This window comes from Rhinopithecus bieti, unplaced genomic scaffold (genome assembly GCF_001698545.2).
Source record: "Rhinopithecus bieti isolate Rb0 unplaced genomic scaffold, ASM169854v2 scaffold_17939, whole genome shotgun sequence".
Taxonomy (NCBI): domain Eukaryota; kingdom Metazoa; phylum Chordata; class Mammalia; order Primates; family Cercopithecidae; genus Rhinopithecus; species Rhinopithecus bieti.
The window spans coordinates 749,843-777,446 of NW_016809446.1; the positions used below are offsets into that span (position 1 = coordinate 749,843).

At 41.8% G+C, this 27,604-nt stretch overlaps 1 protein-coding gene across 1 annotated transcript; it reads right to left on the reverse strand.

The window, feature by feature from the left end:
• Positions 1–12: 12 nt before the first annotated feature.
• On the reverse strand, positions 13–27,528 carry CUNH2orf80 (chromosome unknown C2orf80 homolog). The gene is made up of 9 exons (XM_017889348.1): positions 27,432–27,528; positions 24,355–24,484; positions 22,035–22,116; positions 20,064–20,146; positions 18,236–18,323; positions 17,456–17,527; positions 9,165–9,252; positions 8,085–8,203; positions 13–478 (listed from the first exon to the last, which is right to left on the reverse strand). The coding sequence occupies exons 2-9, from the start codon at positions 24,393–24,395 to the stop codon at positions 470–472; spliced, it is 582 nt and encodes a 193-aa protein (XP_017744837.1). The 5' UTR covers positions 24,396–24,484; positions 27,432–27,528; the 3' UTR covers positions 13–469.
• Positions 27,529–27,604: the final 76 nt, after the last annotated feature.

Genomic DNA, 27,604 nt, shown 5'->3' on the forward strand with positions numbered 1-27,604 from the left:
TATTCATTTTTCTTTTAATGCTTTATTGAAATGAGTCTTAAAAATTTTTTCATATGAGAACACAGTAAAGGCAATCAATGACAGATTAATTTTATTTTGGATTAACTCTTTGGAAATCTGCCTCCCACTCCATCTCTGTGCAATATTTAATGCCACACATTTGTAAAATGTGCTACAAAGCCAGCTTGCTCTAATACAGAAATACTATATACTCTCTGGATTCTCCAGCAGTCTGCCAGTCACAATGAAGTAGCATAAGATCATGCTTTTTTTTTTTTTTAACAAAATGTAGCCGTGCAATGTGCTTCTAAAAGAAGAAAGCTCAACATCAAAATAACACTTCAATGCAGTTATATCAAAAACTAGTTGTAAAGAAAAATGTACTGGCAAAAGCTGTGGTTTTAAGATGATGCTTCTCATCTGCTCCCAGAGAATCTATTATGAAGTTCCATGGTACAATTCCAATTTTCTAAGTGACCTGCAGAATAAAAGATGATTTTGGTATCAAGCACATCAATTTAACATGGACACAAACATTAGCTTTAAGTCTATAGGAAGTTAAGGTCAAATATCAGATACTAACTTACTGACAAAGATAGATTAGATTAGATTAATGTAATTACAAAAGAATTTTCATGGAATTATTCTGATATATTTGGAAATGGAGCTGTATTTCCCAACTAAATGCAATATGTGATCCCATACTGGATCTTATATAGAAGGAAAAAATGCTTAAAAAAATTTATTGGGCCAATTGATAAAATTGGTGTATAGAGAGTAGATTAAATAAAAGTACCAATAATAGATATTCTGAAGTTGATAACTATTCTGCGGTTATTTAAGAGAATGACTTTGTTCTTAAGAAACACACACCTAGGGACATAGGGTAAAGTGGTAGAGTATATATAACTTCTAATGGCTCAGGAAAAAAATTATATATCTTTATCTATATACAGAGAGACAAAGACAGAATATAATAAAGCTAATAGAACAAAACATTAACAATTTGTGACTCTGCATAAAAGGAATATGTGGGTTCTTTGTATATTATTCTTGCAAATTTTCTCTAAGTTTGAAATTATTTTCACATTAAAAAGTTATACTTCTCTTAACCAGCACTACCCAAAGCAAATCAGTTTTTGGCCTTTTAGCAGTTACATATTATGCTTGTAGGATACTGTTTTGAATTTCTGATGTATTGCTTTGGATTTAAATTTAAATTGTCCTCTCTCTATGTCTCATTTCCTTCCACAATAGCATGAATTTTTCATGAGTGGTGATAAAGAGAGTGATTATATTATTGCTTGCCACTGTCCTGACACTTTTCTTTTCTTTTTATTTTTTGAGAGATGGAGTCTTGCTCTGTCACCCAGGCTGGAGTGCAGTGGCATGATCTTGGCTCACTGCAAGCTCCGTCTCCTGGGTTCATGCCATTCTCCTGCCTCAGCCTCCCGAGTAGCTGGGACTACAGGCGCCCGCCGCCATGCCCTGCTAATTTTTTCTATTTTTTAGTAGAGACAGGGTTTCACCGTGTTAGCCAGGATGGTCTCGACCTCCTGACCTCGTGATCCGTCCGCCTCGGCTTCCCAAAGTTCTGGGATTACAGGCATGAGCCACCACGCCTGGCCTGTCCTAACACTTTTCTAAGCCTTTACACATATAACTTACTTAGTGCTTGTAGCAACCCTATGAGGTAGGTACTATTATGACTTTTTAAAGAGATGAAAAACTAAGGCACAGAGAGATTAGGTAAATCACTCAAGTTATTAAGTGGGTAGCCTGGATTCAAGAAGTATGCTGTATTCTAGCTCTTTAGTATGGTCCTGTTCATTCCAAATTTATTTCCTAGTAATGTGTCCACTACTGACGCTTTCCCAGGACAATGCAATTAAAAAAAAAAAATCTTTAAAACTGTTTCCTAGCTGGGTGCGGTGGCTCACGCCTGTAATTGCAGTACTTTGGGAGGCCGAGGTGGGTGGATCCACGAGGTCAGGAGTTCGAGACCAGCTTGACCAACATGGTGAAACCCTGTCTTTACTAAAAATACAAAAATTAGCCAGGTGTAGTGTTTGCACACCTGTAATCCCAGCTACTCAGGAGACTGAGACAGGAGAATTGCTTAAACCTGGGAAGCAGAGGTTGCAGTGAGCCGAGATCATATCACTGCACTCCAGTCTGGGCAACAGAGCAAGACTCCATCTCAAAAAAAAAAAAACTGTTTCCCAGAACACTGAGGGTTTTGTTTGTTTGTTTGTTTCTTTGTTTGTTTTGAGACAGAGTCTCGCTCTGTTGCCCAGGCTGGAGTGCACTGGTGCAATCTCAGCTTATTACAACCTCTGCCACTGGGGTTCAAGCAATTCTCATGCCTCAGCCTCCCTAGTAGCTGGGATTATAGGTGTGCATCACCACACCCAGCTAATTTTTGTATTTTTAGTAGAGATGGGGTTTGCCATGTTGTTCAGGCTGGTCTTGAACTCCTGACCTCAAGTAATCTGCCTGCCTTGGCCTCCCAAAGTGCTGGAATTACAGGCATGAGCCATTGTACCTGGCCGAGATTTTTTTTTAAAAATAATTTCCTATTTTCTCTTACTCTATGAAGAAATTCGGTGGCTGGAAATAAATAAAAAATTCTGAATAAGGCATTGTTTTATCTTGAGGTTAAAAAAATTGTTCTTTAGCTAAAAGACATATAATATCTACAAGCCAAAAAGGAAAAATATTAAGCTCAAATATTTAAAAAGAAAATATTCTTCAAATACCAAGCTGTGAAAGCATGTTTTTCATCCATTTAATAAAATACTTATTCCTTTAATATAGAAAGAATTCTAACAAACCAGTGAGACATACATATATGTATATTTATATGTATATGTGTAGCAAATATTTAAATGTCACAAGAAATATTAACAGTGGTTATTTCTGAAAAGTGGGAAAGGGGTGTGAAGAAGAGGGAGTTCTTTTGCTTTTCATTTTATATTTTCTGTATGGCTTGAAAATTTTACTTATAAGCATGTATCACTATTAAAAATTTTTTTTTTTTTTTTTTTGAGACGGAGTCTCGCTCTGTTGCCCAGGCTGGAGTGCAGTGGCCGGATCTCAGCTCACTGCAAGCTCCGCCTCCCGGGTTTAAGCCATTCTCCTGCCTCAGCCTCCGGAGTAGCTGGGACTACAGGCGCCCGCCACCTCGCCCAGCTAGTTTTTTTTGTATTTTTTTTAGTAGAGACGGGGTTTCACCATGTTAGCCAGGATGGTCTCGATCTCTTGACCTCGTGATCCGCCCGTCTCGGCCTCCCAAAGTGCTGGGATTACAGGCTTGAGCCACCATGCCCGGCACTATTAAAATTTTTAAAACTAGTTTAAAAGATACATTACCCAAGAGTTTGAAAAAATGCCTAAAATGCACAAATAATAAAGTGTGAAGGAAAAAACACAAATGGGTTTTCTGTCGTTTGATTGTTAAGAAAGGGCCTTTCTGGAAGGGATTCATCTCAAGGCCTGGGGCCCTGCTAAAACATGTGCATTTTTTCTTTTGACATTCCTGGGCTCGCAAGCATCAATCAGCTTATAGAAAGATCTGGTCCCCAGAACTGAGCCTTTGATCACTATAGACAGGGTACAGAGATTTGAGAACCGTCACCTAAGGGCTATTCACTTACTACCTACTGCCAATTCACTAAATAAAAATAGTTACTGAATCTCTGCTGCCTGCAAAGTACTTCATAAACGTGTGAGAAATACTAAGGAAATAAAAGATATGCTTCCATCAAGAATCCAACAATCTTCAGTGGTTGTGGAAGAAAATATATATGGAACAAAATTATATTTAAAAATAAGATACCAATGAGTAATGTTTAGAGGTAGGTTTTCCTTACATAGGGTCCATTGATGAGGCTTTGGGGGTTGTCTGTAAACCCCTATTTCAGAGATCTTTTTGTGTGTGTGATTAAGTTTAAAGTCTAGATTGTGTGTGTGTGATTTCTGGAGTTGTTACTGTTTTTTTATTGTTCCTTTGTTTTGCTCTCTAAAACTTGCTGCTTCCAAACACGTATAAAAAATGACCTCATTTTTCAAATTCTTCAAAAAATTCTTCAGAAACAAAGCTATGGTTCTAGAAAGTCTAATACCTTCGGCCGGGCACAGTGGCTCACGCCTGTAATCCCAGCACTTTCGGGGGCTGAGGCAGGAGTTTGAGACCAGCCTGGACAACGTGGTGAAACCCCGCCTCTACTGAACATACAAAAATTAGCCAGGTATGGTGGGGCATGCCTGTAATCCCAGCTACTTGGGAGGCTGAGGCAGGAGAATTGCTTGAACTCGGGAAGTGGAGGTTGCAGTGAGCTGAGATTGTGCAATTGCACTCCAACCTGGGTGACACAGCGAGACTCTGTGTCTCGAAAAAAAAAAAAAGAAAAAAAAGAAAAGAAAAAAAATCTAATACCTTCAAATCTTATTATAGCAAATACGTTTGAAAGAAAATTGAATATGGTGATAATTTCCAAATAGTGCAGTTGTTCTGTTATCAGAATAACATTTATTAAAACCCTGATATGACCAAAGAATTCAGTCAGTTGCTAAAGCAGTTGCTATGATAAGGTTACATTTATAATTAATCAGATATAAGGGACAGAGAAGATAGTTTGCCTCTGAAATCTGAATAAATCCTAAGCCTCATGTAGTCCAGTCTATTCAGAGATTCAGTTTAAAAATGCATGGCACAACAGCCAAACTAAGTAAAAATAAATTTCAACTGTCACTTGTTTCCTGATGCAAACCCAATCATAAGTCAGCATATCAGTTCTCAAAGTTCCCTTCCTCCTTTCTGCCTTACAGCCTTCCAGCATATCTAACATCGCCCATTCAACAAAACTCTAAAATATCCCAGACACCCACCCTGTACCACTTTTCTGATTCTCTCCCCTCTCAGCTTTTCTTCTTTTAATCAGAGAAGTCTCTCTGACTTCTTAAATTTTCTTTTCACTTTGCACGTTACAGCTGAGAGCCCAGACCTGGAAGAACAAAGAGCCCTCCTCCCTTTCTCCTTTCTTTCCAGCCCTGTCCATCTCTGATCATTCTCTAAATTCTGCCACATAAAAATCGGGAATCAGATGGGCAGGAGCAGGGGAGACATTAAGCAGGAAAAAAGAAAATTGTTATTACTGAGAGAGGAATTGAGAATAGGAACATTTTGGATACAGATATTAATACAAACTTTCTCCTCAACGTATTCTTTGCATCAACAGAGTAACAACCAATTAACTTGTGGACAGTATTTCTCAAATGCTGAAAAGATAATAATGGCTAGTATTTATTTGGGGTTTACTCCGTGCTAAGCACTGTTGTAAACTTTTACTATGAATAATCTCGGTTAATCACCCCAACAACCTTAAGAGGTAGGTATCATTATTCTTCCTATTTTGCAGAGGAGGAAACTAAGGCACAGAGAGTTTAGCTTGCCTGCTGTCACACAGCTGGTAAGCAGTGGGCTCTAGAGGCACCACCTCAGCCTCCTGAGTAGGTGGGACTAGAGGAGCGTGCCACCATGGCCAGTTATTTTATTTATTTATTTATTTATTTATTTATTTTGAGATGGACTTTCGCTCTTTTTGCCCAGGCTGGAGTGCAATGGCGCAGACCCAGAGCATCTGACTCCAAAGGCTAAACTTTTAACCACGCTATCAGGAAAGTACTCCCAAAATAGCTGGTATCAGTTTGGTCCATTTTACAATTTCATACCTACTTTGTTCTTTGGCTGTGTGTCTGAAAACCTTTGTGATGATTTCCATTCCGTGGCATTTGCTTCCTTTGTAGAGCTGCTGGTGACATTTTATTTGTTGTTCCCTTTCTTGACTTGACACCTACAGACAGATGGAGTAACCATATCTGTATATAAAACTTTTTTTAAAAAAGTGTACGTCCACAGTTTCATTTAACTTAATTTCATTAATTAATTATTTTGAGATAAGGTCTCGCTGTGCCGCCCGGGCTGGAGTGCAGTGGTTCCATCATGACTCATTGCAGCCTCCACCTCCTGGGCCCTAACAACCCTCCCACCTCAGCCTCCTGAGTAGGTGGGACTAGAGGAGCGTGCCACCATGGCCAGCTATTTTATTTATTTATTTATTTATTTATTTATTTATTTATTTATTTATTTTGAGATGGAGTTTCATTCTTGTTGCCCAGGCTGGAGTGCAATGGCGCAATCTCAGCTCACTGCAACCTCTGCCTCCCAGGTTCAAGAGATTATCTCGCCTCAGCCTCCAGAGTAGCTGGGATTACAGGTGCCTGCCACCACGCCCAGCTAATTTTTGTATTTTTAGTAGAGATGGGGTTTCACCTGTTGGCCAGGCTGGTCTCAAACTCCTACCCTCAGGTGATCCGCCCACCTCGGCCTCCCAAAGTGCTGGGATTACAGGATCACAGGCATGAGCCACTGTGCTCGGTTTGTTTTTGTAGGGATGAAGTTTCACTAAGTTTCCCAAGCTGGTCTCAAACTTCTGGGCACACAAGAGATCCTTCCAGCCCGGCCTCCCAAACACTGGGATTACCAGTGTGAGCTACCCTGTCCAGCCCGCCCACAGTTTTAGATCCTTTGCTTCTGGAGTGCTTTGCTCCCATTACCAAAGCATCTGAGAAATAAGACTTCCTTGATTTCAGTAATGGAGGGAAATCAAGCCCTAAGAGCCCCTGGTTCTTTCAAATTCAACCAGACACAGAAAGCTAATTCCCATTACAATTTTGACCTTACCTGGTGAGGCTATTTCCTAATTTCCTAGTTTTACTTACATTCCTCTAAGCAGATGAAAGTAACCAGGCTTACTCTGTTTGCGGGCGTATTCTGCTGCTTTGGGTGCTGTTAACATGGCAAAGGGGTGCAAGGAGAGGCGGAGAGATGAAACTCGGGGAACCTGAAAGGAAAACAGTCCTACTTTTAAAATCTGTCCATCCTTTGTGGCATGAACACCTGCTAGTTACAGCATTTGGCCTGTTTAATCAACTCTGCATCCTTGAGTCCAATTCTTGAGTACTGTCCAATGGACAGTACTCACAGTCCATTGATGGGGCATGTGAAGCATATGAACGTGAACTTGCACACATGGCCTTTTGTTTCTGTACTTGGTTCCCATTGCCTAGAATGCCCTGTCACGCACAGATACTCTTCACATAGTTCCCTTTATAGCCATTTCCTCCTTTTCTGCCTAGAGACACCTACCTCTCTTTTACCATGTAACTCAAATATCACCGCTTCTGAGAAATGTCTCCTGATGTCCTCCAATTCCCACTCTCCCTTGCTGGCAGAGCTCCCCCTGCCCACCTAATGCAGAAATGTTGGTTCACTCACCTGGCCAGAAGTCTTTAACAGGCACTTTACAGAAGAAGAAACACGTGAATAGTTGTCCATTGGTAATCAGGGGAATGCAAATTTAAACCACAGTGAAATACCATAATACACTTAACAGACTGACAAAACTGAAAAAGCCAATAAGTCAATGTGGATAACCTGCATTGCTGGTAGAAATAGAATTGGCACAACCATTTTGGAAAGCAATTTAGCTTTATGTAGAGAGTTGAAGAGGCTTATACCCACGGCTTAGCAATTTCATTCCTAGGCATATACCACACAGAAACTCTTTTGCTGTGCAACGCTTTTTGCTTTTGCAAGAAATAACTCGGCCAGGCGTGGTAGGTCATGCCTGTAATCCCAGCTCTTTGGGAGGCTGAGGCGGGTGAATCATCTGAGGTCAGGAGTTCAAGACCAGCCTGTCCAACATGGCAAAACCCCGTCTCCACTAAAAATACAAAAAAAGTAAGTGAGTGTGGTGGCGGATGCCTGTAATCCTAGCTACTCGGGAAGATGAGGCAGATTGCTTGAACCCAGGAGGCAGAGGTTGCAGTGAGCCGAGACTGCGTCACCACACTCTAGCCTGGGCAACAAGAGTAAAACTTCATCTCAAAAAAAAAAAAAAAAAAAAAAAAANAGACCCAGAGCATCTGACTCCAAAGGCTAAACTTTTAACCACGCTATCAGGAAAGTACTCCCAAAATAGCTGGTATCAGTTTGGTCCATTTTACAATTTCATACCTACTTTGTTCTTTGGCTGTGTGTCTGAAAACCTTTGTGATGATTTCCATTCCGTGGCATTTGCTTCCTTTGTAGAGCTGCTGGTGACATTTTTATTTGTTGTTCCCTTTCTTGACTTGACACCTACAGACAGATGGAGTAACCATATCTGTATATAAAACTTTTTTTAAAAAAGTGTACGTCCACAGTTTCATTTAACTTAATTTCATTAATTAATTATTTTTGAGATAAGGTCTCGCTGTGCCGCCCGGGCTGGAGTGCAGTGGTTCCATCATGACTCATTGCAGCCTCCACCTCCTGGGCCCTAACAACCCTCCCACCTCAGCCTCCTGAGTAGGTGGGACTAGAGGAGCGTGCCACCATGGCCAGCTATTTTATTTATTTATTTATTTATTTATTTATTTATTTATTTATTTATTTTTGAGATGGAGTTTCATTCTTGTTGCCCAGGCTGGAGTGCAATGGCGCAATCTCAGCTCACTGCAACCTCTGCCTCCCAGGTTCAAGAGATTATCTCGCCTCAGCCTCCAGAGTAGCTGGGATTACAGGTGCCTGCCACCATGCCCAGCTAATTTTGTATTTTAGTAGAGATGGGGTTTCACCTGTTGGCCAGGCTGGTCTCAAACTCCTACCCTCAGGTGATCCGCCCACCTCGGCCTCCCAAAGTGCTGGGATTACAGGATCACAGGCATGAGCCACTGTGCTCGGTTTGTTTTGTAGGGATGAAGTTTCACTAAGTTTCCCAAGCTGGTCTCAAACTTCTGGGCACACAAGAGATCCTTCCAGCCCGGCCTCCCAAACACTGGGATTACCAGTGTGAGCTACCCTGTCCAGCCCGCCCACAGTTTTAGATCCTTTGCTTCTGGAGTGCTTTGCTCCCATTACCAAAGCATCTGAGAAATAAGACTTCCTTGATTTCAGTAATGGAGGGAAATCAAGCCCTAAGAGCCCCTGGTTCTTTCAAATTCAACCAGACACAGAAAGCTAATTCCCATTACAATTTTGACCTTACCTGGTGAGGCTATTTCCTAATTTCCTAGTTTTACTTACATTCCTCTAAGCAGATGAAAGTAACCAGGCTTACTCTGTTTGCGGGCGTATTCTGCTGCTTTGGGTGCTGTTAACATGGCAAAGGGGTGCAAGGAGAGGCGGAGAGATGAAACTCGGGGAACCTGAAAGGAAAACAGTCCTACTTTTAAAATCTGTCCATCCTTTGTGGCATGAACACCTGCTAGTTACAGCATTTGGCCTGTTTAATCAACTCTGCATCCTTGAGTCCAATTCTTGAGTACTGTCCAATGGACAGTACTCACAGTCCATTGATGGGGCATGTGAAGCATATGAACGTGAACTTGCACACATGGCCTTTTGTTTCTGTACTTGGTTCCCATTGCCTAGAATGCCCTGTCACGCACAGATACTCTTCACATAGTTCCCTTTATAGCCATTTCCTCCTTTTCTGCCTAGAGACACCTACCTCTCTTTTACCATGTAACTCAAATATCACCGCTTCTGAGAAATGTCTCCTGATGTCCTCCAATTCCCACTCTCCCTTGCTGGCAGAGCTCCCCTGCCCACCTAATGCAGAAATGTTGGTTCACTCACCTGGCCAGAAGTCTTTAACAGGCACTTTACAGAAGAAGAAACACGTGAATAGTTGTCCATTGGTAATCAGGGGAATGCAAATTTAAACCACAGTGAAATACCATAATACACTTAACAGACTGACAAAACTGAAAAGCCAATAAGTCAATGTGGATAACCTGCATTGCTGGTAGAAATAGAATTGGCACAACCATTTTGGAAAGCAATTTAGCTTTATGTAGAGAGTTGAAGAGGCTTATACCCACGGCTTAGCAATTTCATTCCTAGGCATATACCACACAGAAACTCTTTTGCTGTGCAACGCTTTTGCTTTTGCAAGAAATAACTCGGCCAGGCGTGGTAGGTCATGCCTGTAATCCCAGCTCTTTGGGAGGCTGAGGCGGGTGAATCATCTGAGGTCAGGAGTTCAAGACCAGCCTGTCCAACATGGCAAAACCCCGTCTCCACTAAAATACAAAAAAAGTAAGTGAGTGTGGTGGCGGATGCCTGTAATCCTAGCTACTCGGGAAGATGAGGCAGATTGCTTGAACCCAGGAGGCAGAGGTTGCAGTGAGCCGAGACTGCGTCACCACACTCTAGCCTGGGCAACAAGAGTAAAACTTCATCTCAAAAAAAAAAAAAAAAAAAACAAAACTCAAGTGCCTGAAATGGAAAAATAGATGACAACATTGTGGTATATTCCTAGAGTGGAATACTATATGTAGTGAAAAGACACTATAGCTATGTTAGCTGTGTGCAGCAGTATTAATAAGTTTCTCAAACATAATGTTGAATGAAAAAAGAAAACCATTAAATGACACATTTGCTAATATTCTATTTATAAAAACTCAAAAAATGCAAACTTAAACAATATATAGATTAGAGATGCATATATGGTAAAACTATAAAGAAGTAAAATATAGTAATCAACATATAATTCAAAATAGTGGTAACCTAGGGCGAAAGGAAGGGTATGAGACAGCAGAGGGTATGCAGAGAGCTTTAAAGCTGTTGATACTGTTCCATTTTACACACTTGGATTTGTTGGTTTGCTTGGTCTTTGTCCTTTAAATGTAAATTGTTAAGTGTTCATTTGGACACAATTAATATTGAAAGTGTGTTTTGAAACCCTCATTTACTATTATTATTATTTTTGAGACAGGGTCTCACCCTGTCACCCAGGCTAGAGTGCAATGGCGAGATCTTGGCTCCCGGCAGCCTTCACATCCCAGGCTCAAATGATCCTCCCATCTCAACCTCCCAAGAAGCAGGGACTGTAGACACACAACACCATACCTAGCAAAGTTTTGTATTTTTTGGTAGAGACAGGTTTTTGCCACATTGCCTAAGTTGGTCTCAAACTCCTGGGCTCAGGTGATTCTCCTGCCTCAGCCTCTTAAAGGGCTGGGATTACAGGTACTGCGCCCGGCCAATTCCTCATGATTAAGATCTGTCAATATTGAACTTTTATTTAAAACATAGGTCCCTCCCCTTATCATGAAAACATTTTAAAATTTCTGCACAATTCAGTCTGAGTCAGCATCCTCCAAAAAGAGAAGATGCTTGGCAAATTACTGGAGTAAGTGTGAGAGGGTGGAAGCCAGGCCTATCACGAAGGGACCAGGCTGCTGTCAGGAGGAAGGAGGCTGGCCATCCGAGTGGGGGTGAACTTGGAAATAGCAGCACTAAAATGGAAGGTCCCCTGGTGCCACCATCGTGTGCTCGATACGTGCGATCTCGATGAGTTCTCAGAGTGATCAGGTGTGTTTGGGGAAGTGTAATCATGCCTGTTTAGACATGCCTATTTACATATGGGGAAACTGGGAATCGGAGAGAAATAACTTATCTGAAGACATACAGCTAGCAAGTGACAAAGCTGCGACTGGGCATCAGTCTGTTTGCCTGTGACATGCTCTGGACTTGTATGTCAGTTAGGATGGACTCGAATGATAGCCAGTCAGATGGACTCAAATGATAGCCAGTCAGACGCTGGGGTCCGGCTTCATGAAGAAAGAAGGAAACCAGAGGTTCTAGTGCTGTCTGACCACCTGCGTTTGTCTGTTTCCTCTCTTCTGATGTGCTCATTTCCACTCTCTCTGTCTCTCGCTTTCTCCATCAAATGGAGCTGAAGAATATTTTTATGTGTGTTCAATTTGTTGAAGGAAGATTTATATTCTCTTTTCTTCAGGTTAAAATCGAATAAGACATGGTTGGGTGCGGTGGCTCAGCCTGTAATCCCAGTTCTTTGGAAGGTCAAGGGCGGTGGATCACTTGAGTGAGGTAAGGAGTTCAAGACCAGCCCTGACAACATGGGAAAACCTCTCTACTAAAAATTTTAAAAAATTAGCAGTGCGCAGTGGCACGCACCTGTAATTCCAGCTACTCAGGAGGCTGAGGCAGGAGAATCACTTGAACCCGGGGCACAGAGGTTGCAGTGAGCCAAGATCGCACCACTGCACTCCAGCCTGGGTGACAGAGTGAGACTGTCTCAAAAAAAAAAGAGTAAGACATTTTATATTTATCCGGGGCTAGTTGTCAATAACCCTCACTTGCATAAGGCCTTTAGTTGAATTTTTTCTAGGAGTCCAGAATCCTCAGCAGAAAAAAGCTCCCTATCAGCAAAAACCCACTGCCTCTCAGGAGGTAGAACCTGAGGCTAAGAGTTGGTGAGCAATTCTGCGCCTATGACGCCTTTCTACCATCAGGTGGCAGCACATACTCCCGGAGAAAGTCATCAAGCCTAGCACAGTACCCATATTGTGTCATGTGGCCAATTCCAGTTGCAGGAAATTCGACATAATCTGATTAGTATTCAACAGAGTTTTAAGCTTTTGCTTGGGAAGGATTTTAGCTGTTGCTTAGGAGACATTTTATCGGAAGGAATCATTCAGATATATGTAGCGATTAAAGAAGAATCTCTGGCAATATCTTTTTTTTTTTAACTCCTCTTTCTAGTTAAAACCATTTTTTGAAATTATGTTAAATTCCAAAAGATTCTTAAAATAGCCTTACAGTTCAGTCTTTGAAATGCTACATTTCTATTGAGAGGTTCTGCTAATTCTTAGTTCAAGATGTGGCAAAAGTCCCTGTGTGCAGCTGATGTGTAGCTCCAAGAGTAAGGCCTGAACTGGCATTCTGCAAGTGGGGAGCCTGTGAGGCTCACGGGGCAGATCCTCAGGCTCTTAGGCTCTCGTATTGGTAACTCAAATTACACCCTCTGTGATAACTGATTGTCCAAAAGAGGCAAAGTTTACATTGTGTTAATAATACACGTGGATACTTGATTAGCTAGCTATTTAATTTTTGAATATTTAGAGCAGTGGTTCTCAATCTCATGTGATTTTGCCTCCCTGGGGACATTTGGCAAAGTCTAGAGACTTTTTTTTTTTTTTTTTTGAGACGGAGTCTCCCTCTGTTGCCCAAGCTGGAGTGCAGTGGCACTATCTCCACTCATTGCAATCTCTGCCTCCTGGATTCAAGCAGTTCTCCTGCCTCAGCCTCCTGAGTAGCTGGGATTACAGGCACCCACCACCACACCCAGCTAATTTTTGTATTTTTAGTAGAGACGGGGTTTTACCATGTTGGCCAGGCTGGTCTTGAACTCCTGACCTCAAGTGATAACACCCGCCTCGGCCTCCCAAAGTGTTGGGATTACAGGCATGAGCCATGGCACTGGGCTGACATTTTTAATTGTCACAACTGGTGAGAAGCTACTTGCATCTAATGGGTAGAGGCCAAGGATGCTGTGAAACATCCCACAGTGCACAGGACAGCCCCAGACCTCCATTCCCTGAGTACCAGAACTTTAATTAAAGCTATTATTTGGAGGTTACCATGTGCCAAACACTGAGGGCTTCACTGATTCTAACTTACTTCATTCCCACAACAACCCTGTCTTTGCGTCCTTGTTTTTACAAACAAAATTGAGAATTAGAGAGGTTAGAACATTTGCCCAGAATTATTCTGCTTGTAACTGTGGAGCTGGGATTCAAACCCAGGAGGCCAGGCTTTGGAATCCTAGTGCTTAACATTACACAATCTGCCTCTCGGATAACATATCTCTATATATACACTACATATACATATAGTATATATACATATGTACACATATCTGTATATTACATATACATATACACACATGTATACATATATACAGATATGTATACATATATCGTAGTTATTTTTTCTTTTTTTTTTTTTTTTTTTTTTTTTTTTTTTTTTTTTTGTATTCAATTATATATATCCACACTTGTATGTATATATAGTATGTTTGTGTGTGTGTATATATATATATAAAATTGAGCCATCATTCACATCACATAGCAATAAACAAATACAAGCGGCCAGGTGCAGTAGCTCACGCCTGTAATCCCAGCACTTTGGGAGGTTGAGGCGGGTGGATCACCTGAGATCAGGAGTTCGAGAACAGCCTGACCAACATGGCGAAACCCCATCTCTACTAAAAATACAAAATTAGCCAGGCTTGGTAACGCATGCCTGTAATCCCAGCTACTCAGGAGGCTGAGGCAGACAATCACTTGAACCCGGGAGGTGTAGGTTGCAGTGAGCCAAGATTGCGCCATTGCACTCCAGCCTGGGCAACAATAGGGAAACTCTGTCTCAAGAGAAAAACAAGCAAACAAACAAACAAAAACTAAGACAAAAAACAAATACAAGGCTTTAAAGAAAATTCAGCCTCTTTCTGTTCTGAGCTGGTTATTGTCACTGATTGTGAGAATGGGGACTATGTGTCACTGAACAGAGAAGGTGCTGAACAAAGGCTCTTTAATGAATAAATAAGTGATCAGATGGATAGGTAGAGATTGGTTGGTCCACCTCTACATGGTCTGTCTTCCCCTTCTAGCACCATTCTTCCTTCCTTCCTTCCTTCCTTCCTTCCTTCCTTCCTTCCTTCCTTCTTTCCTTCCTTCCTTCCTTTTCTTTCTTTTCCTTCCTTCCTTCCTTCCTTTTTTCTTTTCTTTCTTCCTTCCTTCCTTCCTTCCTTCCTTCCTTCCTTCCTTCCTTCCTTCTTTCTTTCTTTCTCTTTCTTTCTTTTCTTTCTTGACGGAGTTTTGCTCTGTTGCTCGGACTAGAGTGCAGTGGCACAATCTGGGCTCCCTGCAACCTCTGCCTCCCAGGATCAAGTGATTCTCCTGCCTCAGCCTCCCAAGTAGCTGCGATTACAGACATGCACCACCACGTCCCGCTAATTTTTTGTGTTTTTAGTAGAGATAGAGTTTCACCATGTTGGCCAGGCTGGTCTCAAACTCCTGACCTCAGGTGATCGACTCACCTCTGCCTCCTAAAGTGCTGGGATTATAGGCGTGAGCTACCACGCCTGGCCTTCTAGCAACTTTAAATGAACCTGATTTATCTGAGCTACTCAGACAACCATGTTTGCAAACCTTCTTGAATGATAACCCAGCCAAGCCTGGAGGGGTCCACAGTGCCATCCTCTCGAGGATGTGATTTTCCATATTAGTCTTTTGGCCATGTGAGTTGGGACCAACCAGTCAGATGTGCTGATACCTTTCTAGACCTTTCCCAGGTACCAGAAGATGACAGGGAGAAAACAGTGACTGAAACAGAAGGGTTTGGGGCTCACGCTTGCATGTATATGTGCTGAGGGTTAGGGGAAAAGGAGAAATGGCAGCCTAGAAGGGAGAAAGCTGCAGAAAAAGGCAAGCAGGAATGAAGCAGTATGATTTGCTTGGCTATCCAAGGAACACAGAGAGCTGGGCTTTCTTTGAAAACCAAGAACATCTTGATCTCTGAGGAGCGTCAGGCCTGGGGTGGCTTATATCTCAGACAAGGTAAGCTCCAATATAGGATATAAGATCTATAGGAAAAGTAATCTTGGCTGGGTGTGGTGGTGCATGCCTGTAATCCCAGCACTAGGAGAGGCCAAGGTGGGAGGATTGCTTGAGCCCAGGAGTTCAAGACCAGCCTGTGGAACATAGGGAGACCCCCATCCCTAAAAATTTTTTATTATTATTATTTTTGAGACAGAGTTTCCGCTCTTGTTGCCCAGGCTGGAGTAGAGTGGTGTGATCTCAGCTCACCACAACCTCCGTCTTCTGGGTTCAAGAGATTCTCCTGCCTCAGCCTCCCCGGTAGTTGGGATTACAGTCGACCACCATCACACCTGGCGAATTTTTTGTATTTTTAGTAGAGTTGGGGTTTCACCATGTTGGCCAGGCTGGTCTCAAACTCCTGACCTCATGTGATCCACCCACGTTGGCCTCCCAAAGTGCTGCAGGCGTGAACCATTGCGCCCTGCCTACAAAAATGTTCTTAAAAAGTTATCTTGTCTGACTTGCTCACCACTGTGTCCCTTGCACCTACAATTATACTGAATGAACAGATGAATGAATGAATGAATGAGTGAATGAATGAAGTGAGTTGAAACGAGAGGGATCAGAGAGAAAGTTCTGATTTTCACAATCATCAAGGGCATTTGAGTCTCAGGACTACAGTCAGGTTACATATGGATTAAGGTGATAGGAAGGTTGGTTTTGATGTAAACACTTGACTCCTAAGGTGGACGTGGTAGGCTCTTGAACTCTACCTGACCCCAGTGCTTGCACAATGATCTGCAGTAAAAGAGTAAGGGAGGCAGGCATTCCTGTGGCCCAGCCCTGCCCCTGCCCTGCCCTCCCTTCTGAATCCAGGTGGGGGCAGGGAAAGCCACAGTGTGAGCGGAAGACCTGGGCATGAGGGTGTTGGTTCTCCCCCTTCCTCCCTCCCACTGCATGGCCCTCACCACCCCACCTTCCTTTTCCTCTTCCCTCTTCCCTCTTCTAGAGGTATCCGAAGGTGAAGGGATCAGTAGTTCACCTCTAAACAGCAGTTCATATTTAAATGTTTACTTAATGTTCATACATTTACAAGTGTCAAAAATGGAAGTGGTCAGAACACCCATTTTTTTTTTAAGATCAGTCATATGGAGGCCCAGAGGAGGAAAGGGACGCATCTAGGGTTTCATAGTCGTGGAGTGAGAACTTAAACCCAGGTTTCTGAACTCCCAGGTCATTGCTGCTTCTACTGCTAATGATTTCAAAGTAGTTTCATGGGAAGAGCTGGCAGTGGAGCTCACACCTATAGTTCAGCTACTTAGGAGGCTGAGGCCAGGATTTCGAGGATTACTGGGTCCCAGGAATTTGAGACCAGTAGTGATACCCGTCTTTAATAAAAGTAGTGTTGGCCGGGAGCGGTGGCTCACAGCTGTAATCCCAGTACTTTGGGAGGTTGAGGTGGGTGGATCATGAGGTCAGGAGATTGAGACCATCCTGGCTAATGCGGTGAAAGCCCATCTCTACTAAAAATACAAAAAATTAACCCGACGTGGTGATGGGTGCCTGTAATCCCAGCTACTCGGGAGGCTGAGGCAGGAGAATGGCGTGAACCCGGGAGGCGGAGCTTGCAGTGAGCCGAGATCACGACACTACACTCCATCCTGGGTGACAGAGCGAGACTCTGTCTCAAAAAAACCCCAAAACCACAGCAGAATAAAATTCGGCCCTCAAGCCTGGTACTCTCTTTGCTGCCTCTTTGCTGACGCTTCTCAGCCTTACACGAGACACATTTGTTATTACTGCGTGGTCTTTTACATATGAAAGGCATTTCATAAACATGTTATTCAGGTAAGAAATGGTTATGTCTGGTTTTGTACATTTTGATGCAAAACTGTTATTTTGTAATTGATGTCTGAAAATACGACATTATACATTTATACACTAAATAAATTCTCTCTAAAAATCCCTTATATTGACAATCCTAGGTCACCCTTACCTTGATGGTACCAGAATTGGTAGAAGAATCAGCCCCATAAATTCTAAAGACTTCCTCAATCGGGATACTGTTCTGTTAAACAACAACAGCATTAACAAAGTATGATCATACCATGGCTTTTCTTTTATTACAACACAAAGCTAGTATAGCTCCAGTATGTCTAAAACTGTGCTTGGGTATCATGAGTACTAAATACAGTAAATAACTTCTGATCAATGGATGAATCAGTTTTACGGATACCAATTAGTTATGTCTTTCATTCTTTTCTTTTTCTTTGCCTCTTAAATAAATGTTTTCACATACAGTTTAGAAGTTAGTCTTTCTATTATGTTAAAAAAATGAAGCATTTACTATTAGTAACTCCTAAACATTTAAAAACATTGGTTGAAAAATAATGTAGGCCGGGCGCGGTGGCTCAAGCCTGTAATCCCAGCACTTTGGGAGGCCGAGACGGGCGGATCACAAGGTCAGGAGATCGAGACCATCCTGGCTAACACGGTGAAACCCCATCTCTACTAAAAGATACAAAAAACTAGCCGGGCGAGGTGGCGGGCGCCTGTAGTCCCAGCTACTCCGGAGGCTGAGGCAGGAGAATGGCGTAAACCCGGGAGGCGGAGCTTGCAGTGAGCTGAAATCCGGCCACTGCACTCCAGCCTGGGCGACAGAGCGAGACTCCGTCCCAAAAAAAAAAAAAGAAAATAATGTAAATATTCATTACTGTAAAAATGCTCAGAGTAGATATGAAATATTCATATAGGCAAATAATATTCTTTTCCTTACCATTAAGATTCCAGCATAAGATGATAAAATCATAGCTTCTCGTTCTCTACGATTTGGATACATGGGTCTGCCACGGAATGGCATTTTCCTAATGGGGAATAGGAAATACAAGTGGAGGATTTATTCTTGTTCTTTTTGATGCCTGCTGAGGTTGTGATGATAATCGATAAGTAATCTGCAATGGCTGTGTGCTATCTGCTTATTTATCTTAATAAAACTGATGTGATTGTTCCTCCATCAGTGAAATCCAAACTTTGAATTTTTAACCTTCCAATAATGGTGATGAATTTCGCCTCATCTATCCATGTTTTCACAGCAATCAAAGACTGGCAGACTGGCCACTGTGGGGGATGTTTACGGTTTTGTGAACCGTTATCCTTTCTGTTTTTGTGGCAATTTGCTTTGGGGGAACTACCTAACCCCACTGTAAGCCTATATGCTTCTAGGGGAGCCCACTACACCCCTAGATTCCAAAGGCGAAAAATACACTGTGGACTGAGCTGTCAGTGTATTCCATCTCCCCTGCACTGCCACTGTCCAACCCTGGATAAGTCAGGTAACAGCCACTAAGACACAATTATGTGATTTAAAAAAATATATATATATAGTGTGTATATATATGTATATATATGTATATATGTGTGTATATATGTATATATATGTATGTATATATATATGTGTATATGTATATCTCCACCCTTCCTCTGATAATGAAATAGGCTGAAACTAGGAATGATGTTCACCCTGAGGAAATGGAGTCAAGAGGTAGATCCATATGACATTGTTTGAGTTTTGAATTAAACCATGCCTAACACAGTCCTACCTGTGGACTTTTCAGATTCAAGGGCAATAAAATCTACTCCCCATCTTTTTTTGCTTAAGGCTGTTCAAATTGGATTTTCTGCTCATTGCAGCTAAACCCTAACTGTTAACATCTCTCTAGGATCAGGTGTGTAGTCCAGAGCCACTGAGTAGAAAAAAAAAAAATAACAGGCCTCTGGAATAAGCGATTTGATCCTGTCTTCATTAGGTCTGTGTTCTTACCAATTGAGTGAGTCTGCCTGTACACTCCCTACACACGACAGAAAATGCTAGTAATCCCAGAAAGAAAATTATTCTGCGCTTCAAATAACTCAGCTGAGATACATGTCTGCCTAAATGCTTAAGAATTTGTGTTTGGTAGTCCTTAGGAAAAGATTACAGCCTTTAACCGTAGAACTGACTATTTGAAATTATGGCATGCACAGAGCAAAGCAGTCACGTTTCTAACACAGAGCATTCTTTATTTCTGAGATGGAGTCTCACTCTGTTGCCCAGGCTGGAGTGCAGTGGCACAACCTTGGCTCATTGCAACCTCCGCCTCCTGGGTTCAAGTGATTCTCCTCTCCTGCCTCAGCCTCCTGAGTACAGGTGTGCACCACCATGCTGGGCGAAGTTTTGTATTTTTAATAGAGACGAGGTTTTACCATATTGGCCAGGCTGGTCTTGAACTCCTGGCCTCAAGTAATGAGTCTGCCTCGGCCTCCCAGAGTGCTGGGATTATAGGCATGAGCCACCACACCCGGCCCCTTAAGATACAACATTCTGTGCAAGAAAGTCTTTTATTTCACAGAAGTCAATTGGTAGAGATGCAAAACATGGAAACATGTAACTTCTTCAAGTTGGCAACTGTGGAGGTTCCTCAGGTGTCTCGTTGAAGGGGATATTCACGCTGTAGTGTTTTCAAATCAGAGTGCCTCATGATGGAAGATGTTAGGGCTGGAACTTCCTCTGTCATTAATCATAGGCACAAATTAAAGAGGAAAGCAACAAACCTATTTCAACTTACAGTTCCTCCCACTCCAACCAAGTTAAGTCTTCTGAGGGATGCAGCCATTGCAAAGCAACACTGATGGCCAAGTCATAGTGTGCCTGGGAGCAGGAAGCACAGAAAGCAAAGAAACAGGCTTAGACATTGGCCGAAGTACTCTCTGGACCCAATGACAATGGTACTGCTAAGCCTATTCTAGTCTGTCATGTCCAAAATGGGAAGGATCATTAGCTTTAATAACCTGATGCTCAGACAGAATTTTTTTTTTTTTTTCTCAGACCTCACCTCACAGGGATGAATCAGTCAGAAATATTTTGGGATCTTCAGACATTAAATTTATTTCCCACTAGAGCAGTTATCTGATTTCTGTGATTTGGAAACGAAAGGAGAGATCAGTGAAGAATAATAAACTTGGAATCAGAAAATCTGGGCTCAAATCTAGGTATTGCCAACAACTCACGGAATATCCTTAGGTGAGTAACTGATGCTCTCTGGGTCTCAGTTTCCCTAAATTTTAAAATAGAAAAGGTAAGGCTGGGGAACAGGCCCGCAGGGAACAATTTCTGGTTCCATGAGCAGAATGTAAGAAATGTGCTTCCAGGGGTGCAGGGGCAGTGTGGTGGGAATTTGGAAGGATGGGCCATTTTATGTCTACCTGGGGAGATAGCTAGAATCCCAAGAAGCTTCAGAGACGGAAGCTTCATTGGAGCTGGGGCTTGTGGGATGAGAATGTCTACAGATGGGGAAGGAAATCACAGGTACAGGAACTATAATGAAGCAAGGATGGGGCAGGCGGGGAGCGGGATAGACCTGAGTGAGTGACTTGCTAAGAGTTTTACACGCACATATAGTAAAAAGCTGAGAACGAATGCAGAGGCTCATTTTTATCATAGTGACCACCTTTTCCTAGTAATTCCTAAGAGTTCTTGTTCAGTAAGCATATTTACCATTTGTCTAGCAAAATATTCCTTCTCTCCTTTCAGTCCCCACACACAGAAAAGGGAAGATTGGTTTTGTTTTTAATTATTGTAGAGGCGTTCTGAAGTTTTAACATTTTTAAACAGTGGAGTTATTTCTTCCAGGGACTGAACCCAACTGAACAGGGAACCTAAATGAATAAATAAACAGGAAGAATGGGACCATGACCAGTTGTTGCAACCTGATCCAAGGTTTGATGCCTTGGCATCACCTGTTTGCTTATTTGAAATGCAAATTCCAAGGCCGTGGGCCCACCCCATTTCACCTCCTGAATCAAAACAGCCTTGTAATATGACCTCATTAAAGTTTGAGAAGCACTGCTCTAATCTACTTAATTTATCTGTTTAATATGTGTACAGAGAGAATAAGGCTTAACTGTTTCCTTAGCTCCAGGGTAGTTTTGAAAGCCAGTGAGACTGACTGTACTTCAGTCAGAGAAGAAGAGGAGAGGGGAGTGGAGGGAGAGAGTCTTTTTTATTAGTGCAAGGATAGTAAATGGGCAGTGGAAAAACTGAGGGTGTGCTGATTTCTTTTGAGTTAGATCTTTATATGGTTTCTTCCTTAATTTCTGTGATGTGAACTTTCAGATCCTGAGTCTGGGTTTCAAAATGAATAACACCAAGGATTTTTAGGGTTACTTAATTGATTTGGTTTTCCCCCACTAATGCAAATGGTAAAGAAATTATTTTGAGAACTACGTGATAGCTAATTTTATCAAACTCTTAACTCCACGGAGGTAACATTTTGCCTTGCATTGATTTTGCTTTTTAATCTTCTTTCCTAATAGCAAATAACTCTCATGATTTTATTTTCTCATTCTCTTTTGCTTTCTGGTTAGTGGGTTGAAATGACCATATGAACAATCTCAGGGTGAGGAGAAGATGAGGAAGAGGACATTTGGGGGATGGGTGTCAATATTAGCCTTGTTTATTGTATAAATTAGATCCTTTTTCTGTCTCTTTAATACACATATAACACAAATATGACTCGCATCAGCATGCCTTTCTTTACCATATCATCTAGAGAGGTGAGTTGCCTTCTTCCTTTTGGGTCAAATTCATTTTCCCGAAGTCTGATGCCAATATAATCTCCCCTTAAAAGCAAGAGAGCAGCATTGAACCATTGGAGTGACACAGGCTCAGTCTGCAGAAAAAGGCTTTTTTCCCCCATCCCTCCCTCCTCCAACAAAATACAACAGAAGTTGCTAATACTCTGGTAGCTTGAGTTAATATTCAGTTTGGGTTTACATGGTAATTCTACAGTGCTGCAGTTTAAAATGTCTAACCATAATTAACTGAAATAACATTTATCTAAAAATTAAACTCAACTGGAACAGAATTTACAGGAAAGTAAATAATATGCCAAATACCCACACACAGAAATGGTTTTATAAGACCAAAAGGATTGAGACACACTGTTTAAAATAATCATTTGCTTGCTTCCCATGTTAAATTCAAGCAGCATGTCCAAAGTTGATAAATTCCAGACACATAAAATTCTGTAGGTAAGTATTCTTTTGCCATAAGGTTTTTTCTCTTTAGAATGCAAATACCCTTAGGAGGAGGAGTGCATGAAAACTTATTAGTGATTCCATTTTAGTTTATCCTTAGCAGATGCTTTCCTAACAGTGACTTTTAATAAAAGAAGGTAAAATAAGCACCATGAGGAGAGAAAAGAGAGAGGTGCTACCCCGGGAATATCAGAGAGAGGAAATGGGTGCAGGAAAAGAAGGACTACGGCATCTCCCAGGTTGATTTCGGCACATTTCACAATTTGACGTAAGGTGGAGAATAAGTTTATTTCTGGCTTCTAAAAGCTTTTCTTCTGAGTCACTAAGCTTAACTAGATTGATAAAAATTCTTAAATTTCTGCTGAAATTTCAGGATACTTTAAAGTAGCCTAAATGTATTCTTTGGATATAAACTTGCATTTATATCACTTTTGAAATTCCAATTCTTTGGATGAGATATGTGGAAGAGTTGGCATTCCTGATCATGGTTTGTTCTTTACTATTCTATTGGTCTCTAACATATAACACAAATACGACTCACATCAGCATGCCTTTCTTTTTTTATTTTTTTATTTTTTGAGACGGAGTCTGGCTCTGTCGCCCAGGCTGGAGTGCGGTGGCCGGATCTCAGCTCACTGCAAGCTCCGCCTCCCAGGTTCACGCCATTCTCCTGCCTCCGCCTCCCAAGTAGCTGGGACTACAGGCGCCCGCCTCGTCGCCCGGCTAGTTTTTTGTATTCTTTAGTAGAGACGGGGTTTCACCGTATTAGCCAGGATGGTCTCGATCTCCTGACCTTGTGATCCGCCCGTCTCGGCCTCCCAAAGTGCTGGGATTACAGGCTTGAGCCACCGCGCCCGGCTAGCATGCCTTTCTTTACCATATAATCTAGAAAGGTAAGTTCCCTTCTTCCTTTTGGGTCAAATTCATTTTCCTGAAGTCTGATGCCGATATATAATCTCTGCTTAAAAGCAAGAGATGAATATGAATTCACATATATGTGCATACACATATATGTATACACATGTACTATATATGAATTCACTTATGTGTATACATGTATGTATGTACATATATGTAAATTCATAGTTTCTTCTAGTATTTCTTAAGGGCTTGTTAAAATAAAATTATCTTAGAAGGACAAAAAAAGATATTTGATGGGGATGGTGATAGCTCTTTGATGAACAGGGTATTACTGTTGTGTCTATAACACATATGAGATAGAACATAATCTTTCTTTTTTCTTTTTATATGGTTTGTGATCTTTCACCAACATTCGTTAAGTACAAGTCAAAGAAAAACTACCATGGGAGGAAAACATTTGTTTCAAAGGAAACTTGTTGTTTTCTGTGTTTGTTTTAAAAACGTTCAGATGTCAAGAAAAAGGATATGAATTTCTTAGTCAATAAGGCTGACAATAAAAGAGGCAGAGCAGGAGGCTGCAATTCAGATGCTGGGCCCTTTCAGGAATCTCTCCTATACCTTTTACCAGCAGAGGCAGACCCTTTCAACGGTGCATCCTGCCTACACAGGCTGACTGGGACATAGGCTCAGCTCTCGGGCTCTAGAATGCGGATACCTTGGATGTGCAGGCTGCCAGCAGAAACATCCTCCCAAAAGTTTCAGCATCCTGCCTTGCACTACATGTGAGGCCTCCCTGGCAGGAGACCGAGAGAGGCCAGATCATCCTCTGTTTTTCTCCTACCATGCAGAAATAGATTCTTCCTTTGATTTTTACCCGCTGCCAATACCCAAGCCATATATGACATGAAATCCACTGAATGCCAAGTGTCATAAATGAAAGTTATTCTCAATCATACTTACAAGAGCTTTTTCATTTCCTTCTTTATGAGCCTTCTTTCCATGTTAAAGGCTTAGCCAGCTGAGCAGGTATCTGCAGCTGACAGTACACTTGAGATCCTGTGGGAAGACCCAGCTTCTCTGAGCCCAGAGGCTACAGCAGCAAATCAGAGAGAATTTGAGTTAGGGATGCTATCACTCCAAATACCAGTCATGGAGTCCTAGGCTCTGGAAGGGATCCGAGGGAGCACCTCATTCAGGCCTCTTATTCAGCAGGTTCGGGGTCAAAAAGCTGCCTGGAGGCTCATGCACTGTACTTTGTGTTTATTTGACACCTTTTATTCCTTCCAAATTTTTCCAGCACTTATTTACTTAATTTACTCTTCCTTTCAATAATCTAGCAAGTAAAACCAAAATGGTTTGTGCAATAACTGATGAGACTATTCGGGCAGAACCATCCAAACTAGATGGATGCGATCCATCTAGATCTGAATGTGTTTGGGTTTTTCTGTGAGCATAACTCCCGGTGAGTTCACCCTGGCTCAGTGGCTCATAATGCAGTTTTCCATAGAATCCATCTACACCCTCCTATGGCCAGGAGGTCCTTGAAAGAAAATGTGGTTATGGGAAATATGTCTTCAATTCCCACCCCTGCATTGAACCAGAAATTGAAGATCAGGTGATGGGGTCAAAAGAGGTCTGAAGTCATCAAAAAGGAGTCTATAGAAAATCATCACTATTGAATGGGGTACTCAGGGAGAGGTATAAATAGGATATCTATCTGTGATGTTTTATTTATTATTAAATTTATTTTATGGTTGGGCCACTATCTGTGATGTTTTATTTATTTTTAAATTTATTTTATGGTTGGGCCACTATGACCAAATAGTTGTTCAAACATTATCCGGATGTTTCTGGTGTTTTTTGATGAGATTATCATTTAATTCAGTGGATTTTGAAAGCAGATTGCCCTCTATCTGAGTGAGCCTTGTCCAATCAGTCAAAAGCCTTCACAGAACAAAAGCCTGACCTCCCCCATGCAAGAAGGAATCTGCCAGTAGGTAGCCTTTGGATTGAAACTGCAACTCTTCCCTGAGTCTGCAGGCAGCTGGCCTCCTCTATCAGATTTTGGGCTGGCCAAGACCCCACAATCATGTCAACCAATTCCTTAAAATCAAAATATTTGAGCAAAAGAGATGGTTAAGCCTATACTGCACCTTGTGTGTGTGTGTGTGTGTGTGTGTGTGTGTGTGTGTATCCACACACATCCTGTCGGTTCAATTTCTCTGAGGAACCCCAATACTCAAATATAACAAAATGTTAGTAGTTATTGACTCTGGAATTCTAAACCCATGGGTGTTTATTATACTACCCTTTGTACTTTTAAAATTGTACATGTATTTAAATCACTACTCTAAAGATGATTGGAAAACAAACTTTAGAAATGTTTTTTTAAAAATGGTACCATATAAATACTAAGCTTCACTTGATTCAGCTCTACTAACAGTAAGCAAAGAGCAAACAGGATGGCGCTGATCTAAATAAAGTATTCCCTAGGCCACCTTCATTATTTTGGATAACATTTTTTTTTTTTTTTTTTTTTTGAGATGGAGTCTCGCTCTGTTGCCAGGCTGGAGTGCAGTGGCACAGTTTCGGTTCACTATAACCTCCGCCTCCTGGGTTCAAGCGATTCTCCTGCCTCATCCTCCCAAGTAGCTGGGACTACAGGTGCATGCCACCATGTCCAGCTAATTTTTTTGTATTTTTAGTAGAGACAGGGTGGTGTCACCATATTGGCCAGGATGGTCTCCATCTCTTGACCTTGTGATCCACCCGCCTCGGCCTCCCAAAGTGCTGAGATTACAGGCATGAGCCACTGTGCCCGGCCATTTTGGATCATTCTTGCTGCTGCTACATCTGCTTCAGTTTTTGGGGAGTGAACGCGATGTGGATAAGATGAAAGTGGGAAGAAAGTAAGAGCATTTCACAGGAAATTGATTAAGTATCAAGACAAAATATTGCCCCCTACAGAGTCAACGGGGAGAGAATGCAGCAAGCCATAGAGGTGGCCCCATTGCCTAGAGAAGAAAAAGCACTGGACCCAGGAAAGCCACACTCGTTGATGTGGCTGTGCATCTTCTGCTTCCCAGCCTCAGGTATTATCCTAAAAAGATGGGCCTGGCTAACATTGCCAAAAGCACTTGTTACCCCAACATTCTGTAACTCTATAAAGTCTGGCATGCATTAAAATTCTTCTGATTCAATAATTTGGAAAAACATTTGTTGCTAGACTATTTGGCCTATCTCAATTCCTTGAAGGGGACTAAGGCACACTTAGCATGTGCTTTAATCCATTCTTGTCTTGTAATTCTGAGCAAGCCCTTTGAGTTTCAGACTTACAAGTTATAATATTTGCGTTGCTCGGTTGTTGTGACAGCTTCCTCTTAGATCATCCCTCATCCTCCCCATCCTCTGCCCCCACCACCGCCATTCAATATAGTATAATATGCAAAGGTTTCAATCTTTAAAATATGAGTATATCCCACTTCCAAATCACTAAGCTGTAGATCAGAAGACCCTGTGAGGCCACCAACTAGCTGTGCACCTTGAGCAAATTAATTTGCCTCTCTATGTTTCTTCATTTCTTCCTCTGTAAAAAAAAAAAAAAGCATTGAATGATTGGAGAGATTCCTTACAGCTGTAGAAGTCAGTGATTTATATGCATTTGGTAGCTATGCCTGGTTTAAAGAAGGCCATTTGCACGGACTCTAATTCAGCTAGATTTGAATTCTGCCAGTCACCCCCCTTCTCTGACTATAGAGCTCTAAAGAAAACAAGACCGCTGTGTGTTTTGTGTGTGGCTGAAAGCACACACAAAAGAGGTACTGGAAAGATGTCAGCTGTCTCAGGCTTTAACCGTTTCATAGAAACAATTCCCTAGAACTCAGAGCCCCCAGATTCTATAGGAATATCATTTCCTGGAGAATATCTGCACATTCCATGCAGGTTCCCTGCTGCACCCCTGCAATCGTGGTACAGGTCTCTCAGGCTGTTCTATTAGGTGCCTGCTCTTAACAAATTCCCCTTTGAGAATTGCTCACCAACCGGAGACCTATTCCAGTGCTTTTGTTCTCTCTCTGCTTCTGGAGGCATGCTGGAGCATCCGCGCGTCTCAGACTGGTGCTCACAGACATCAGGATAACATGCTTTTTCCTGGTTGCTAGGAAACGGTGAATGAATTAAAATCATTTGTTTTAAAATACACTCCCCACGC